General features: G+C 39.6%; 1 protein-coding gene across 7 annotated transcripts in view; it reads right to left on the minus strand.

Annotated features, from left to right (window-relative positions):
- LOC128505671 (A-kinase anchor protein 2) overlaps window positions 1-19116 on the minus strand; it is a 91391-nt gene that overhangs the window by 3619 nt on the left and 68656 nt on the right. For 6 of the 7 annotated variants that reach the window (XM_053476212.1, XM_053476211.1, XM_053476210.1 and 3 more), the window contains 2 exons: window positions 6784-8929; window positions 3732-3925 (listed from right to left, as the gene is read on the minus strand). In XM_053476212.1, the coding sequence (XP_053332187.1) occupies window positions 3732-3925; window positions 6784-8929 (2340 nt within the window). The remainder of the gene's footprint in view (window positions 1-3731; window positions 3926-6783; window positions 8930-19116) is intronic. The other variant, XM_053476215.1, reaches the window with a different exon arrangement.

The following is a 19116-nucleotide window of genomic DNA, read 5'->3' on the forward strand; positions in this document are numbered from 1 at the left end:
GAAATTAAATCATCACATATCTCTAAATCTCAATATAAATATCATTAAAAAAAATCTATCAAGGATAACTTGTAGCCAGCTTGTGGGTGAAACATCTGTCTGTGGGAACTGTATCATTCATGAGCACCACTTGCACATTACAGAAACTCGGCTGCTAGTTATTGCTACATCCTGACCCCGCTCCAAGACATTTGCACAAGTTTGGGCTGTCAAGGAGTTCCTGGGAGGCCAGTGTTTCAGACATAAAGCAGGCAGTTCAATCATGGCTTTGGTGTACTTAGAAAACGTCCTGACTCAATGGTATCCAAGCACTAGTAAAACGTTGGGATAAGTGCATTAGTGTAGTAGGGGATTATATACAGAAATGAAGATGCTCTGTTATTCTGTTATTATGTTATCACAAGTCCCAATTTGATATGAACACCACTCATAGGATTTCTGCTTGATGTTTGCCAAAATGCAGAGATGGAAAGTTAGAAAAATATGTGTAAAAAGATACTCTGGTCTGATGAGACCAAAACAACAATGTGCTATGCTTGGTGGACCCCAACACTGTTCAACATCGCCATAAAGAGCCTGAAGCATGGTGATGGTAGCATTATCTTGTGGGAATGCTTTTCATCAGCAAGGACTTAAAAAAGCTCAGGGTCGAGGGCAGGTTTATTCATGCCATGTACTGGGCAATTGTATAAAAAAAAAAAAAAAAACTGACTTGAGAGTGGATTAGAAGATCCACTAACAGAGCAATAAATGTAAGTATGCTGCCAAAACTACTCGGGAGAGATAAAAAAAAACATATCTCTGAAGATTTGCAGCTATACTAACTATACTAACTAACTGTGGTTCTACCACCTATTGACCTATTGGGTGTAAACACTTTACAACTACCAAAATCCCAGCTGTTCAATTAAACCCGTCTCGAAAAAACAAATATTAGCCCTACTGTGTAAATCAAATAATAAAATCCCAATTAAGTCTATTTCAGTTCCAGATTTCACTATTTAATTTGGCAATGTGGTTTGAAGACTTATATAAGGCACTCTATATCACTAATGATACTGCACACAAAATGAATAAAATCATCAAGTTGATAGCTTCTCCTATGTCATAGTGTTTGACACCACAGACATGCCACATTCATTTGCAAAATGCCAAAAAAATTCAATGACATGCAATAAGAAAATGACATGGACAAGAGTTTTCGTGCAAGCAAAGTACCAGTACCTCAGATGTAACATCTTTAGAGAGTAATAGACGCACATACTGACAAGAAGGAAAGAGAAAGTGTTAGTCAGTAAAAAACGCTTGCAATAGAGAACCGCTTGAGAAAAGTGAAATTTCGCTGAAAAAGAACAGTGCTTTTGTTTAAGTTTTCCTCCTTACAAAGAAATGAAGTGTTTATAATTTTTATCATAGGTTTATGGTACAAGATAGAGAAAGAATATCAACCAAAAATCCAGAAATACAAATACAACACAATACAAATGTTATAAATCGATTTGCATTTCAGTGAGGGAAATAAGTATTTGATCCCCAAGCAACCAACAATAATTCTGGCTCCTGCAGACTCATTACGTGCTCTTGTGGTACACATGTTAATTTAAGAAGGAGCTCCTAACAACAACGCGTAATGTGTATAAAAGCCACCTGTCCACAGAATTTTTATCTTCCATTCAAATCTCATCACTATCGGCAAGACCAAACAGGTGTCAAAGGAAGTCAGGGACAAGACTGTAGAACTGCACAAAGCTAGAATGGGCTACAAGACCTTGAGCTAGAAGCTTGGTGAGAAGGAGACAGCTGTTGGAGTGATTATTTGCAAATGGAAGAAATACAAAGTAACCATCAACCGCCCTCAGTCTGGAGCTCTAGGCAAGATTTCACCTCAAGGGGTAAGAATAATCATGAGAAAAATAAGGGGTCAGTGCAGGACTACAAGGGAGGAGCTTGTGAATGATCTCAAGGCAGTTGGGACCAGAGTCACCAAACAAAACATTGGTAACATGATATGCCGCCAAGGATTGAAATTAGTGCAGCAAGGTCCCCTGACTCAAGAATGCACATGTACAGGCCCATCTAAAGTTTGCCAATGAACAGAAGGATTGGGATAAAGTAAGATCAAAATTGAGCTCTTTGGCATCAACTTGACACTCTGTTTTTGGAGGAAAAAATGCTGACTATGACCCCAAGAACACCATCCCTACAGTCAAGCACGGAGTTGCAAACATCATGCTTTAGGGCTGGTTTCATGCTAAAGGTACAGACTGACTTTGCTGCATTGAGGGGTTAATGGACAGGCCATGTATTGTAACACTTTGCAACACAGGAGTGGCCCAAGAAGAATTACATTAAGGTCATAGAGTGGCCTAGGCAGTCTTCAGACCATAATCCTATAGAAAATTTATGGAGAGAGACGAAATTTTTTAAGAAGTCTTAAAAAGCAAGAGAAAATCTGTAAAGAATAGTGGATCAAAATGCGTCCTGAGATGTGTGTAAACCTGGTAACCAACTACAAGAAAAGACTTACCTCTGTGCTTGCAAACAAGTGTTTTTCCAGAACGTACGTAAGTCTCCAGCACGTAAGTCATGTTTCACTTGAGGATCAAATACTGTACTTATTTCCCTCAATGAAATGCAAATCGATTTATAACATTTGTACTGTGTGCTTGTTCTGGATTTTTGGTTGATATTCTGTCTCTATCCTGTACCATAAACCTATGATAAAAAATTATAAACCCTTCATTTCTTTGTAAGCGGGCAAACTTAGAAAATCTGCAGGGGATCAAATACACATTTCCTCCACTATATATTATATGAATTTTCTCAACAACCCACAGAAAAAGCATTTGCATTGTTAATATTTTAATTCTGCATTTGTAGTAGATTTAGAATTAAATGTATAAACAATAAGCTGGTATTTAATTTTCAAGGAATAAATTGAACCGTCATTTTATCACAATAAAGTTCAATGCAATTTAGTGCAAATACATTTAGAGTAAATGAAATTTAGGGAATTGAACTTACTTCAGGGGATCCCAGGCAAGTTTAACACAAGTTTGGTTGATCTAATAATTAATTTACAACAAAACACAATTGCTCCATCATCCCCTGTCTGCAAAGGTATTTTAACTCTTATACAGAACACTCGTGAAACTGAAAAAGAAGAGATAATTTAATTTATGGTGGCAAGACTTTCATTTGTCTCAGCCTGTTTTTAATTCCTTTTCTTTAGTGCTAATCTGGAAAGCCCCTAGCATTTCCCTTTTGCATTCCCATGTGATGCAAAAGAGGAATTGCCCTTTAAAGCCACAGACTTGCATCACTCTCAAGTAAGATAATGAGGCCAGAGTCACTAGGGGCATTACATGTAAACTCTACAGTACCTCTTATTGAGCTGACCAAGCACATGAAAATGCCTGTTTCAAAGAAATTGACAGTATTACAGCATAAGTTGAGGAAACATATCTTTAAGGTGCAGCCATGCAAGATAAAGAAGGTTAGATATGTTCAGATACTCCAGAGCTGGTCCGTGTCCATTTCTTTGGACCTGCTGAGCTGTTAAATATAAAGTTTAATTTTTCATATTTCTTATACCTGATCCAACGACCTAATAATCAAGCTTTTAAGGAGGCGTTCTGCACCCCATTACTGAACTTTAGAACCTCTGCCACAGAGGATACTAAACCACTACAATGCAAAAGAACTACTTTTCTATTCATGATGAAACTCACACTGTTGTCCTCAGCCTTCTCCCGACGCCTGACTTTGTGTGTCTCAAAATCGTCCATTAGGGTCTGCATGAAGTTTTTAGTCCGCTGGCTTCCGCCTGAGTCATCACTCCCCAGATCAGAAAGAGGGGATGGGAGTGCACCATCTGAAGAAGCTGGAGATACTGGCGGGGCAACACGGATCTTTTCAATTTTACCTGAGCCAATGGAAGTAGAAAAGCATGTAAATGAGGGTAAAAAAGCATGATGATGTTAATTGAAAGAAGTTAATAAGTAGGTCAGTAATGCTAATGGAGCAAATGGATCAACAGTTAGTATTGAGTTTCTCAGCAGATGCATTAACCAAAGAGCCAACTTACCAACTTTCTAGGTAAATCGGCTGAATCACTTCTTCATACACTGTCTAGTCAAACACACTACTATTTTTCTTACACCGCCTTTAGCTTTGAATGCAGCATGCATTAGCTGTGGCATTCACATAACATTTATTTTCATCCAGAGTTGCTTTAATAGTTGGCCAAGATCCTGATCACAGAACAGCTGACCCACTCCATCAAGTCTTCTCCAGCACATCCCAAAGACTTTTAGCGAGGGGAAGGTCAGGAGTCTGTGGTGCAATTCATATGTAAAAATTATTCCTTGTACTTCTAGAACCACTCTACAATTTCAGGACTATGCCTGTGCCTGGTCATTCAGTACATTTAGGTCATCAGCCAACTTAATTTTGTTGCCACATAATGTCTCAAACTCTAACCCTGATCAATGGAACCAACCCCAAATGATAACACTGCCTCCAGAGGCTTGTACTGTGGGCCTTTTTACCCTGACATGGACATTGCTTTGAAGTAGGATTAATCCGGACTCGTGAGACCACATGACCTTGTTCCCGGTGCTCCAAAATCCAATAATTTTCTGACTAGCTTCACTAACTAGTGGTTTTCTTATGGCCACACAGCTGTTTAGTCCCAATCTTGTGAGTTCTTATGGCACTGTGAGTGGAAATGCTCTAATTTGCACTATTAAACACGACTGTGATTACTATGGTCAAGTTTATTTTTTATAATGAAATTTCATCAAATGGTTTGATTATTTACGAGACCATTATGAGAGCAAAGCTCACAAAACCAGAGGACTAAATCACAGAGACTCTGACAGTGAATGAATTCTGACCTAACTGGCATCTTTTCAACAATGAATTTTAATATCACATTTCAGCATCAGATAACACTGAGAAGAGAAAATGAGAAAGCTAGTGCAAGACACATTCTTGATGGTAAGTAGAGCAGAAAGCAGAGAAAGTAAGGTAATTTTTAATGTTTTCTTGCAGCTCTATACTGCCTTATCTCATTTAAGTTAAAAGGATTTTAAAGGATGGAATTTGTTGGCCTGTAGACCGTGGCTTTGCCATGTTCTCAGCAAAATCTTTAGACAGACAGAAGTACTTAAAAGTAGCAGCAGAGTAACAATACAGTATATCAGTAAATACTCTATACTACTTTTCTGATCCTGTTCCCAGTTTGCTGGTGTTTAGTTGGTGATCAATATTGTTCGGTTAACCTTATGCAAGTAAAACGCTAATAAATGGCAATGATTTTTAGTTATGCGAAATCAATAGTGAACAAATATAACTTGTTCCAAAGTCTCTAAAGTGCTGTTTAATTACCTCATACATTTAACATTATTAATTCAACCAGCTCCTATAGAGTCATCTTTCTGTGTCCTTCATTTATGCATAGCTCTAAAAAAAAATGTTGTCATCTAAAACACCAACAGTAAAATATGGCCTCTTCTTTAACACTGGTGCAAAGGCAACCTTGGGGTCATTCTGACCCTTAATGACCTGTACTCCCCTTACCATTGTACTGTAAATAACATTATAGAAAGGATTCATTATAACATTGTGCAATTCATACTGCCACCGCCAGATGGCAGTACTTGATTAATATTTATTACTCGGTACTGTAGAAAAAGTGACAAATATCAGCTGTTTTTGAAAGCTTGCTGACAAAAATAAAACAAGAAATGAAAAGTCTCACAAACCAAGGCAATGAACTCAAAGCCAAAGCAGTTATTTGTCCAAACGGTTGAATAGACTGAGCACACTATATTATTTCTAAACACTGCCCACAACAGCAGTTTGCAAGTGGAACTCAAGATCTGACCTGTGGGGAAGATTATGCAACTTTCACAAAATCAACCCTGTATTCAAAAGAGTTCATAAATATGGCTTAAAGGTGGTAGCAAATGTTAGGCATATGATCAGTAAGTACTTGCAAGTGTCCTTTGGGGCAGTTTCGGTGAAGTAGAGGTAGTGGCCCAAATAAGACCAGAAACTTTTCAAATTCCCCTGTAGAGTGCTTCTGTTTGGTTAACTTCAGTCATTGGTATCAGTACTGTGATAATAAATGTGACCCATCACAGCAAATTATTATTTGATGTATTAAGTCACATTTTTGATGATTTGAGTTATATTTACAGATTCATGGTTCAATAAGTTCCATTTTAATACCAAGTTTATTACTGTATCATGTGTGGTTCCAGAGGTATTTCCACTACAAGTTCGTTTATGAGAAGGCCTTATGACTCTCAGCTAAAATCCTATTTTTGGAATATGTATTTAATATATCAACAAATGTGATGTAGTAGGAAAGAGGGAACCCTCATCCTCATTTTGACATCACGCTTTTCCTGCAACCCATAAAAATATCTTCGCCAGCAAAAAATGCATGTTTTTCTATCACAAGTTCGAGTATCCAGCTTGGATACTGTGCTTTAAAACAATATTTAGTATTAATACTTTCTCAGTTGCATTGAACTGTCAGGAAGGTGAGGAACGCATCAACAGAATTTTGCCAAAATTGAAAATTTGACACATTTAACCTTCTGAACTGGCGACAGTACAAAACTAACCTGACTTGATATAACAGGTCTTACATTAGCCTTAAATTGCCATAAAATATAGGCTAGCACAAGAATTGGGTCAGAGTATTCACATAATGCACTTAAAACTTTAGGAGACGAACTGCTACCCTAACATTATATAGAATTGGCTTACCAGGGGCTGTCTTCCCACCAAGGACCAGTTTGGCTGGAAGGCTGTTGGTCTTTTGCTTGTGAATGGGGTTGATGCTGGGACGCAGGCTTTGGGTTTGTCTTTGCTTGCGAAGCTCTTCCTCCCGTTCCTGGGCAGCCCGGATCTCTTCCTCAATCATGGACAGAGTCCTCTGCTTACGTGAGCGCAATTTGAAAGGCCCTGAGGTGACTTCTGCGCCTTGTGCAGAAGTCACAGATGCTGTGCTTCGGAGCTCCGCTGCTTCCGAGTATTTACTAAAATAGCTAAACTCAGGCTTCTCACTTGGTGGGGGAGACGGACTTGGGGGCCTGTAAGCGTTCACTGTTATAAGTGAAGTTGCTTGGGCCGTAGGCACCTGTACAGTAATTGAAGGAGTTGTAGTTTTCTTCTCTTCCACAGGGGATAGCTCAGTATCAAGTGGCATATAAGGACATTTCTCTTCAGGTGCTGCTGGTAAAGGTTCTGAAGTCTCTTCTAATCTCCCTGAGATTGGGGAGGATTGCTGCACAGCCTGAAGTGGTTCCCATTTGTTTGTCTGATGTGCAATAGCTTGCTGAATGGCATTTTGGACCAAGATACCTGCATGGTATTCAAGCTCCTCCTCTGTTAAACTGTCTGTCTGGTAGGAGCAACTTGGTGATTTGGTGCTGCCCTCCAGCTTCCCATTGATAGGTGTTGTGGCCACTGGAGTAGAAGGGAAAGAGCAGTCACCAAGGGAGTTCTCCAAGAAGGCGCTCATGATCTCATTGGAGGCACCACTGTCACTTATGTTATCCATGCTAAGATCATTGGATAAGGTCTCAAACATAGTGGTATCCTGAGATCTAAGTGATAGGTCATCCAATCCAGAATCTATCTCCTCTGGGTGAAATGAACTATTAATGGATCTCTGGTGCATTTCAGTGTCTTCATCCTTAAGGATGGTCATTACTGCTCGGGCACAGGTAAAGTCATCGTTTTTCACTTCAGTGTTAGACATACTGTCCCTGCTTTGTATGGGAGAATCTTCAGAACTACAAAACACCCTTTCAATTTTCACATGGCTTATATCACTCCCATCATCCACGGTGACTCTACCATGGCTGGTGACTGTAATAGAGCTACCAATATCGGAGGTCCTGAAAAACGGTTTGGCAGAGTATATCTGGGGAGACACACTTCTTTTTGTTGCTGGCGGTTGCTTAGTGTGCTCCATCTGAAGGAACTGTTTGCGGGCTGCAGCAAAATCAATGCCCTGAACCACAATGTCCTCCTTATTTCCCATTTCAGGTTGGGCAAAGGAGACAGTTTGTTTAGGGGATTGTTGTGGTACTCGGTTTGTTTCAGGTTTCCTTTGCTTCCTTTCTTCATATTTGCGTAGTGACTCTAATTTATCTGGTTCCAGCTCCTCCTCCAAGGTCTTTTCCTGTGGTGGGTTCCACCACTTTGCTGCAATTCCAGTATTTTTCTTGACTGCTTGATCACGAATGAGCTCCAAGCGCTCTCTCTCCAGCTCTGCAATCTCTTCGGAAGGCCTGACCTTTTTCACCCTTATTTCTTTCTCTGTCGGCGGGTCAAAAAGCTTGGCTGGCTTCTTCTCTTCATAGAAAGGACGAAGCTCAAATCGGGCCTCGTTCTTTATCCTTTCATTATTAGGTGACCTATTGTAGTCATCGGTTATTATTCCTGCATGACCATTTGGTTTAGAACTGTTCAGATTGTCTTCAACATAGATAGTCTGTTGTTTTCCCTCTACGAAAACCTCATGGCTTACTGACGATGATGTGTCAGGAACATGAACAGATGGCCCATTTCCATCAACATAAATTGCTTGGAGCACTGGGGAACAAGTTCCATTTGAAGTCATCTCAGCTCCGGTGTCACAACAGTTGGCCTCAATTACCTCATCAAGATAGCGTATTTCTTGGGCAACTTCTCCCTCGTCAAGCACTTCTTCTTTGTGTTTCACGCCATTCTCGCCATTTGTTGCATGGTTAAGTTGGCTTTTGCTTTGTACCTCAACCTCCATGTCAATTTCACCTTCACTTATAACACTGACTGGGTCGAAGAAACTGACACTCTTTAAGCTCTTCTCAGAGGTCCTTCTGGTCTTTAGTTCAGAGTCATGCTCTGTTAGGCTGCAGGATGTCTGAAAACAAACAGAAACCAAAAATGATCTCAGTTCACTTGTTTTTAACTTCTTATATTCGTAATAGAGCCACAATTTGTGGAACAAAAACTGAAGCTCTGCTTTATGGTTCTCATGTTTATGTAATCTGCGCACAGAACAGAGCTGAAAGAAAGCACTGCTTCAGACCATCATGCATAATAGAGGAATACAACATGATAAGATGTGAAGGATAATGGGTTTGAATGGGTTTGTTGAACTCTGACCCAGGCAATTTGATCTTAGGTATAAATTATTTAAGAGTAAACCTTTTACAATCCAAAGTAATGACAATCGAATCATAGGATACCACATACTGTGAAGTATAATGTAGGAGAAACCCATTCTACTGAAATTGCAAAATACTCAGTCCTTTTTATAAAATGAACGCCATAGTTTAAAACGGCAGTGCTTACCAGATACCCAGTGTTCCAATTAATGCAATGTACTGCATTTTTTCTTTTCAGTATATTATATTATTGCATGGTCAGACTTGTTACCAGATGAAAATTTCCATTATTAATTATCCTGAGTAAAGAATTAATTTTAATAGGAAACTTCTAAAGGATATTTTGTCTGGCCCAAATCCCTTTCTGCTCCAGATGGTATCATTTAATGGGCAAACAGTAAATAATTCACTGAAAACGAGGCATTGATTTTAGGTCAGCTGAGACTTCTTTGTTGACAGGGGACTAATAGAGAGATAAAACCTCCTAGGGGTCTGAGGAGCCGAGTAAAGTGGTGTCTCTGATGTGTGAGATATAGAAGGGTGTCACAAGGATCCTAAAGCCCATCAGTCCTCCAGGGAACATACCAGAGTGTGAGCTCATCACAATTTTAAATGGTGGTCTTTTAACCACATAAGCCAGACTGTTTTTGATGTCAGAATATTAAAGTATGCGCATTAAATATGGTACACAAAATACTAGATTAAATAGAATAGATAAGAGGTAAAAAAAAAAAAAAGAGGTGTACTAGGTATGTATGGATAGTACTCTCTTAATGATTACTGTATGTGCAAAATCGGGGAGCATATTAAGGGGATATATAGCAATTAAAATTGACAGTAGTGCAAAAAGTGAGTAATGCAAGACTGATGTGATGAAAATCAATGCAGATTAGAGTACTGCTAAATGCATGATGCACTTACATTTTCTATACATTTGTCAAACTTTTCTAAATGAAAATATTTTTCTCCTATCGGCAGAACTTTACTTTAAAGTCGCATCATTTTAAAACCTGCCTTCAAAGAAGCATCACAAATATTTTATAAGTGAATATCTGATTACAAATGGGACATGTTAACCTTATTTTGCCATTGTACATACTGTATCTATCCAGCAACTAGATCAAATCCTGACATTGACTGTGCAAAGAAATGACACTTAGCTAGCAAGGTTTTAGTCACCTTCAGACAGAGTGACCTTGTTTTTTCAGACCACTGCTCTAATTTTTACACAATCCATATAGTGTGGCAGGGTGCTTGTTAGCTCCTAGCATGCCTCATGCTAAAACACTGCACAGGGCTGTAAATTTCACAGACAAGTCCAATTTTAAAGACATTTACAATGTAGAACATTACTGACTTTACATACGTCAGTGCACACCAACAACAGGATTAGTCAACAATAGAAATTCAATAGCTCAGCAATTATGTTTTACTCGTAGGTGTGTATGCCTGAGCAGGTTCAATTGTTCCCTGTTGGTTAACGGTTAGTGTTTGTGAAAGGCTTCTCTTCTGTAAATAACACAGGTGCTGTTGAACACACCTCATAGAGATAACAAGCAGTGAGAAAGTGTCATGTCGCACCGGTGTCAAGACCAGACATCGCTTAAGTGTTCTGTTCACTATGATTTGCTGAGCACAAAAAGGGAAGTTCATAACACAGAAATGAGAGAAGGTTTTATGTGGCACATATACTTTACAACATGGTAAAAATATTTTCTTCTCCTGTCCAAGCTTGTTAGCAAACTGGGGCCAAAACCCAGGGTCAGCCATGATACAGCGCTCCTAGAGTTAAGAGGATTAAGCTTCCAGCAGTGGCAGCTTGGTTGTGCTTGCACTTGAACCCCAACCTTCTAATCAGTAACCCAGTAAACCAACCATAAGGCGAATACACAATACTGTAAAAAGGTAACTGGGTTTTTTAGTATAAGATTGTTTAAAAAAATTTTATTACCTTGTTATTGAGTCGCACAAAAACATTTCTGCCATCAGCCATTTTTTCCACCGCAAAATTAAAAGTCACAGAAAAATATTTGCATGCCAGAAAAGAAAGCAGCCATCGTACATAAGCGACCACTTTTTAAAAGAAAACAATATGGAAGCTGCTGGATTTTGCATGCAAAATAGAAGCAGGTACAACAGTCAAAGTCCTGGGAAGTGGAGGACTGGGTGGTCCTCAGAAGTCCTCCTGGGTGGTTTTGCAGGATGCTCAGAAAAACTTAGTAGCTAATTTCTTTATGAATTGCACAAATTGTACCTGAAAGTTAAAGGATCCTCAAAGCATTGCTACACCAAATACTGAATTTGTTTCATATATTACTGTTCAATCTGCTTATTTTATTTCTTTTTTTTTTGAGGCATGCTTTCGCTGCAGCATTACCTAGAAGTTTCAGTCTGACTGAAAAAGCTACTTGGATGAGTAGGTAGTGAAACATACAGTATCTCCCTAATAAGAAAGAAGTCCTGTTGACTTAGACAAGTTGGTATTTGTCTCTTAAAGTTCCCTGGAGAAAAGGAATATACATCTCTATCAGCAGACCTATACTAATTTTGGATATTGACTTACCCCATACGGTTTGGTCAAACATTCCGAAGTGCTTTTTTTAGAATGTTAATTTGATTAGGAGCTACATTCTCATACATCCAGGAATTGAAATCATTCCAGTTTCAACACTTATTCCCGGGACTATGTTGTAAACTAATATCTGCAAAAATAAAGCAATGTTTTGTATTGGGTAAGTTCTGCAGTTCTCTCCATAGAACATTTTCACTGCATTTAACACAAAACACATCTGGACCAGACCATTTCTGCTTCAGTTTAACCGAAACAAGTAATACTAATGAAACGCTTGTCTCAAGGCATTGTTTATACACACTGGCAGGGGTCATGTGGCATGGCTTTAATGTGTCTTTATGTCAGACTGTTTTCAATAAAAGTCCCTGTTCTCTCCAGCTCAGCTTTGCCTCAAGGGTGTGTTCACTACCACACGATGATCAATCCCCTCCATATACACCCCGTGCTTTTAACTATTTTAAGCTTTTCAAACTGAGTCAATGTTGACTGTTTTCTGTCATGTGAGCCTCTGCAGGTCATGACACATTAATTCACGGATTCAAAGCTGATAAATTTACTGATGACCTCAAATGTTATGAATGGTACAACACTAATTTGGAGGCTGGTAGAAATTCGATCATTTAACTCCTGAACCCATCCATAAAAAAAAAACTAAACAACTGCAACACAAACCTAGATGAAATGAGGAAACTGAATCCTTACCACATAAAATAGGCGTCCAGTGCCTTGGGAAACTGCAATTCATTTTCAACGTCAAGGACAGTGAAAAAACACAAATTTAGAAAGGCCAGGACTAGAGATGTTTGTACCTGCCTGTGATCATTTCAAATGAATTTGTTTTTCAAAATTACAATACTGGATAAAATGAAAGGGTTGCATCAGGAAAGACATCCGGCATAAAACCTGTGCCAAGTTGTTGTGCGGACCAATTGACGAGACCAGCCGAGAAACTAACAACAACAACAATAACATTACCATCTTATTGTGGTCCCTTGACTGATATCACAACTATTCCAAGACAGACAGTTTAATTTTCATAATACATTTTTATTTTAGCATGAAGACAAACTGCCCCTTCTAAGGTCTGTGGCAGCTCACTGACCATGTGTTTCCTGTCCAAACATGTCCCCTCCCCAATCATTTCCACAACACTCCCCCACTTAGAGATTGCCTTGTCAAGTATTGTGACCCCCCCAATATACTTCCCCCCTTATCGCTCTCTCTCTCTCACACACTTTTTCTATGTTCCCTGGTCATGCTTCTTGCCAGCTTAGGCTGTAATAAGTCTCACTCTCAGTGGGGGGATGTGGACGCCCACTGGGCCGCCTCTGACATTCCCCACATAGCTCAGCTGTCCTCGAGACTCCTGCTGCCTAATACAAGCGATGAAGGATACGTAGCCCTGGCTCATCTAATGAACGTATGTGTTTTTTGTGTGTGCAAAGTAAACAAGACTTCAGAAACGGCAATCAGATGAATATCATTTTCTTGGCTTTGGCACTGACGCATCTGGAAATGATTAGCTGATTACACATGATTAACAAAATTGAACCTCCCTTGATGTAGATCCCCCATGGTGATTCTTTAAAGACATGCTGGGTTGAAAGAGCTCGCTCAAACAAAACTTGCTGAAAGCATGTTGGTAATGCTAGAAGCCTTTGAGAGTTGGACTTGCTGACTGAAAGCACTCAGAGAAGCATCACACAGTGCTGCTGACAGAAAGATCCCCACATTAGACCCTTTCTCTTTATGTTTCCTTTACGAAAACCACCTCTAACCAAGATATCACCAAGATGATCAAAACATTAATGGAATGATCAGAATACCTTCGGACGTGACCAGATTTAAGCATTTTGGCATGAAAACAATTATCATTTTAAAGATTGAGATGTGCCAAGCTTACCTTTTAATAATGAATCCTCTTATCCTTAACTTATCTTCAGTTGCTCACTTTGGAACGTTTCCAGTCAATAAATAAAGAATTGAAAATCCCTCTCCATCCAGGTCAATGATAAATTCCTGACTTTGAGACCAAATTTCCCTTTAAAATCTGTACACTGCAGGGCAGTCATGACTCAAATAAAGCTCGTCATATAAAGTTCTATTGGTCTTTGAGAAACTCTGCCTATCATAACACAAGCCTTTTCCTGGCTACTCCTTCTATTTCCTTTTTCCCTCCTCCTCCTTCTGACTGCGTATGCGAAACAGAGGCCCACCTCACTCACCCTCCGTGCGCCGTTTCCTCCCGATTTCCCTCCTCTCCTCTACAACGCCTTGCTTCTCTCGGCAAGTCTGATTTCTTGCCTTGTCTTGCTGTGGGCTATGATGTCATGGGGGGTTTGGTTTTGAGAGAGGGGAATGTGCTCTCTGGACGCTCATGCACAAAGACCCCTGTGTCAGAGCCAGCCCCTCTGTCCCTCTGCCCCACCTACACATAGTCTAGTGCTACACACGCAAAAGCCCCCAAAACGTACTTTAGTCCCCCAGGAAAGGCAAGTGAGTAGTAACATCACCTAAAAAGGAGATTGCTGGGTAGAGAAAGAATGTGGCATCCAGTCCACATTTACACACCTATGAGTCAGTCTCAGGGAGCCCAGCCTAAATATGAGCATCACTTTCTACTTGTAGCCTCCAGCTGAGCCAGAATAAGGATCGACCCAAAAATTTTCATCTTGGAAATATAGATTTACACCAAGACTTATACCGCAGAAAAACACACACACCCTAACCATCTTGTAGAGCATCCTTTTCTCAGGACATGAATGGGAACTTTTTGCTCAGGGCTCGGGGCCATAGTTCGGAGACAAAACATGAAACCCTGCAACTTTTTTTTGCTGATCTTCTTAGATTTTCATCCAAGTATATCCATTTATGTGAATTACTTGAATGTAGGCAGATCATCAGACCAGAGCCCAGTTACAATGCTGGAGAGAGGAAAGAATGAGGAGGGTTTTCACATTAACTTTCACAGTTTTATTTTATCACCTTATCTGCATTGTCGCAAAAGTGCCTTATATAATAAATAAAAAAAAATATGAAAATGAGTTTGGAATACGTGAGCAATATGTATATATTATAATTATCAGTTTGTTCCTGATAAGCAAGCCAAAGGTGACAGTGGCAAGGACAATAGGAAGAAACCTTGAGAGAAGCCAGACTTAAAAGGGAACCCATCCTCATTTGGGAGATATCAGATAGCTGTGTGTTAGAAGGCTGGAAGTTCAGTATAACAGGAGATGTGTTTAAGTTAATAAGAATCAAATCAGTCTGTTCTGTTACTCAAAGTCACTTTAGCGTAGTGATGGGAGTTGGTAACCATCCCATAATTGACTGTCAGTTTGAGTAAACCTATCAATAATCGATTTATAATTGGTTTAACCACACAGTACAACGGTTGCTGTGATTCAAAATAAGTCCAAATCCAAGAGTGGCCTTTTTTTCCAGGGAAGTTGTATAACAGTTCACCTTGAGATACTGCGTCTGCCGATTTGTTTGCATCTTCTATACCACTTGTCCTTTTGTACAGGCTTGCAGGGAGCCTGGAGCCTATCCCAGGAGACTTTGGGCACAAGGCGGGCTACACTCTGGACAGGGTGCCAATCCATCGCAGGGCACACACATACACACACAATGGGCAACTTGGGAACACCAATTACCCTAATCTGTATGTCTTTTTCACTGTGGGAGCAAACCGGAAGAAAACCCACAAAGCATGGGGAGAACATGAAAACTCCATGCACGCAGACCTGAGGCGGGAATCAAACCCTCGATCCTGGATGCGCGAGGCAACAGTGCTTACCACTACACCAATGTGCCACCATTATATGCATTAGTGTTTCCCTAACTATCTAACCATGGTATGTTAGATTTAAATTGGTTTACTTAGTAAAAATATTCAAAACACCACCATATTTCACTAAACCTTCATTTTTGAACTGTGCAGTGATTTACTTTTGCCATATGTGTGTGTGTGTGTGTGTGTGTGTGTGTGTGTGTGTGTATGACAAAGTGGTCCTCATTATTGTCATTGAAATGCTGGAGCAAAAATAGCACAATAAGTCCTCGTCCCAGGGAAAATGCCATCTAAAACTTTTAGTGTCCTTGTAGCATAATGAATGAACTGACTTGTTTTAAATTAACCACAGAAGACAATTGTATACTGATAAAAGTAGCCAAGGTCACAAAATGCTCTTTAAACTGAAGGTTGCTAAATCACTTAAGGTTATTTGTTGCTGGTTACTCTGTGCTAAAAATATGGAAGAGGAGATGAAAATACAAACGAGGATTGATATAATTTTCAATACCAAAATATATTATCCCTGTCATTTTACCGAACATAACTATAGCTGTGTCGCTAGGGAGTGTGCTTACTGTAACTTAAATACAAAACGTTTATAGCACCAAAGGACCAAGACACATGGTGTCTAGGGTACGGATAATGGAGTTTGACGGCCAATCAGCTCTCTCTAGGCCTCCGGCTGTGAGAGGTAACCTCACCACCCGGGTATCGAACTCGCGATCTCCGGATGATAGGGCGAGCACTTTACCACTGCGCCACTCGGGGCCCCCAAGGTAACATTAAGATGTAAATTAATGTTAGCCACCTTAGCATTTAAAGCTAAGCTAGCTAGCTTGTGGTAACTAAGGTAAGTAGGTGTTTTCCACCCAACAGACAGGCTCTGTTTGTTCTGTTTGTATGTAAGATTTAGATCTAGTTATTTGTTGCATGTACCTAACAGCACATCGAAATGATTTTTTCCAGTAAGGAACTCGGGGTCAGATTGCAGGGTCAGCCAGGATACAGCACCCCTGGGTAAAGGGCATGGCTCAAGGAAATAAACAGTGGTAGTTTGGCAGTGCTGAGGCTTGATCCCTCCTGGACCTTCCAATTGATGACCCGGAGCCTTAACCGTTTGAGCCACCACTGCCTCTTATGGATTAACTGCGGTTTAGGCGAAGTTATCTCCTGGTCAAGTTGGCAGCAAGATTGCCCACAGTTAAATCGCTTACTACATACATTATACACAGCAGTTTGAAAACCATGGTAGTTTTTAAAAATCTAAATACCAGTTTAAATGATAAAGAATGTACACTTTACAATGTCCTTGGACCCTTTTGTGAAGGATAAAAACTCTTAACTGTTTCCCCCCTATGGGTAAAGTGAAGCGTAGTTTATAGTTCTAGAGATTGTTTTTAAAAAAACGTCATTAAGTGCATATCAAGTGAGCCAGTCATCAGAACTTGAGTACAGTTAGGAAATAGGATATGATGTTATTGAATTTTTATTTGCCTTAGGTGTTTCTTTAGTCTGTTGAAAGTAATTCAGTTTTGTTAGATGATTGATTGTATTCCTTCTGGCTGCATCCTTTATCCTACAGAAATTCATGTTACCAAGTGTCATTAGGTTGATTATTAATTATTATTGTACAATAAGTATTATAAGACATATTTGTCCTGCTATTTTTACAAGTTCAGTATCTTAGTGTCCTTTACATAAAAAAATGGAGGTTTAAAATTTTTTATATTAAACTATGTGATTTATGTGCTCCATGTGGTTTGGTTTTCAGCCCGTAACTGAAAACTGGAGCAGCTGAACTCATGGGAAATTTTATCAAGCTGGGTTTAATTTCTGGGTTCAATTTCCACAGCCAGTATTTCGTTTTTATATTTGTGATTTACTGTACCCAAAAGAGGGATTTCAAGAAGCTTTAATAATCGAGCAACGACCTTATTTATCTTCTGTGATGATCATTAGCTCAAAATTAAAAAGCTGTGTTTCTTTATTTCCAAAACAGTCAGCTGGATCATCACCAAATTGCATGAAATTACATGTAAATTTAAGTTTCTCTTTTTTCAATTTCACTCAAACACCACCAACGCCTGGAATAAAACAGCCGTGTGTCTAACAATTCTGTCAGCCAAGGCGCTGAGCCGCCTCCATTAGCGGCCCACACAGCAAAATCACTATTGTTAAAATTAACACCTATCGGTACGGTCCCAAGCGTACACTGTGTAATTACACCAGCCTCTGATGTAGCAAATATAACAACTATAAGCATGCACTTACTTATTAGAGACCTTTTTTGTCTAGTCATAAAAGTCCATTTGATGTCTAATGGATAGTGTTGCACATCACAACAGACCTACAATACTGTAATCCAGAAGTGAGTTAAACAATCTAAGCTGCAGAAACAGCTTCAGACATGCTAACCATGCAATTACCAAGAAATTAAGCGCTTCAGGAAACACTCGTCTTTATGGTTCAATAAGCAAAGCTGTCCGGTTTTTATATTTAAATTATGAATTGAGCCTGTGGAAAAAAACTAAGGACAGTTTGATCCTTACAACAAGGATGGTTGGCGAGGGTCATGGCTAAGAGGTTTTGCTGATGTTTGGTCATCAGCAAATGTAGGTCAGTGTGAGCAAATCAATACACAAGACCACCGAGGGTTGTTACAGACACGCTATTCGGAACAATAGTCAGGACATGACAATGGAAAACAGGTTCCACCCACTTTGTAGGAAGGAAGAAAATAACTTTAAAGAAACAAACCACCTGCTAAAGTAATTAAACGGCCAAAGGTTGGATGACATCCATTAGCATACCGCCTCTTCAGAGAGAAAAAAAGACTTAACTTGAAACAGAAGGGATTGTTGAGATTGTGAATGCTTTATATTAGCCGGCACAAGGATATACACTGATATACTTACTCAACAGAAGAATAACTCACGGGAAATCCTTGAAAGTTCTATCAAACCCTGCCATAGCATTTCCCTAGCAGAGAGACAATTGCTTAAGTCATCTATGAAAGAAACAGTGGTATAGTGAGTAGATCCAGGCCAGACAGCTCCAAGGTCCTTAAGTTTCTCTCAGGTTTTTCCTCCTGGCCTTTAGTGCCCTCCTGCCCTCCATGAAAAGGCCATGTCATTGGGGCATCACAAAGCGGCTCCTAACTTCCGCGATCCACGACTCCACTTTTTTGTGAATTTTTTGTAAGCAATAAAATTATGCATAGTTAGGGGTGTGACCGTTTTGAGTGACAGCTGCTATCCATCACTTTAACCAACCAGCAAGTGGAATCGCTTTAGTTTAACCTACCAGAAGAAATGTAGAAATTGACAAGAGACAATGTGTAGGGTATGGACGATGGGAACCATAAAATGCAAAGTAACATTAGCATATCCAGTACATTAAGGTTAGCCGCCTTAGCATTTTAGCTAAGCTAAAGCTAAATACCTGAGGAAAGTAAGCATGTTCCAACCAAAAGCCAGACTTTGTTCATTCCGTCCATTTGCCTATTAGTGGATTAACCCGGGATTTAGGCAAAGTCAGCTCCTGTCAACATGGTGATAACCAGAGCTCCCAAG

This window comes from Clarias gariepinus, chromosome 17 (genome assembly GCF_024256425.1).
Source record: "Clarias gariepinus isolate MV-2021 ecotype Netherlands chromosome 17, CGAR_prim_01v2, whole genome shotgun sequence".
Lineage (NCBI taxonomy): Eukaryota > Metazoa > Chordata > Actinopteri > Siluriformes > Clariidae > Clarias > Clarias gariepinus.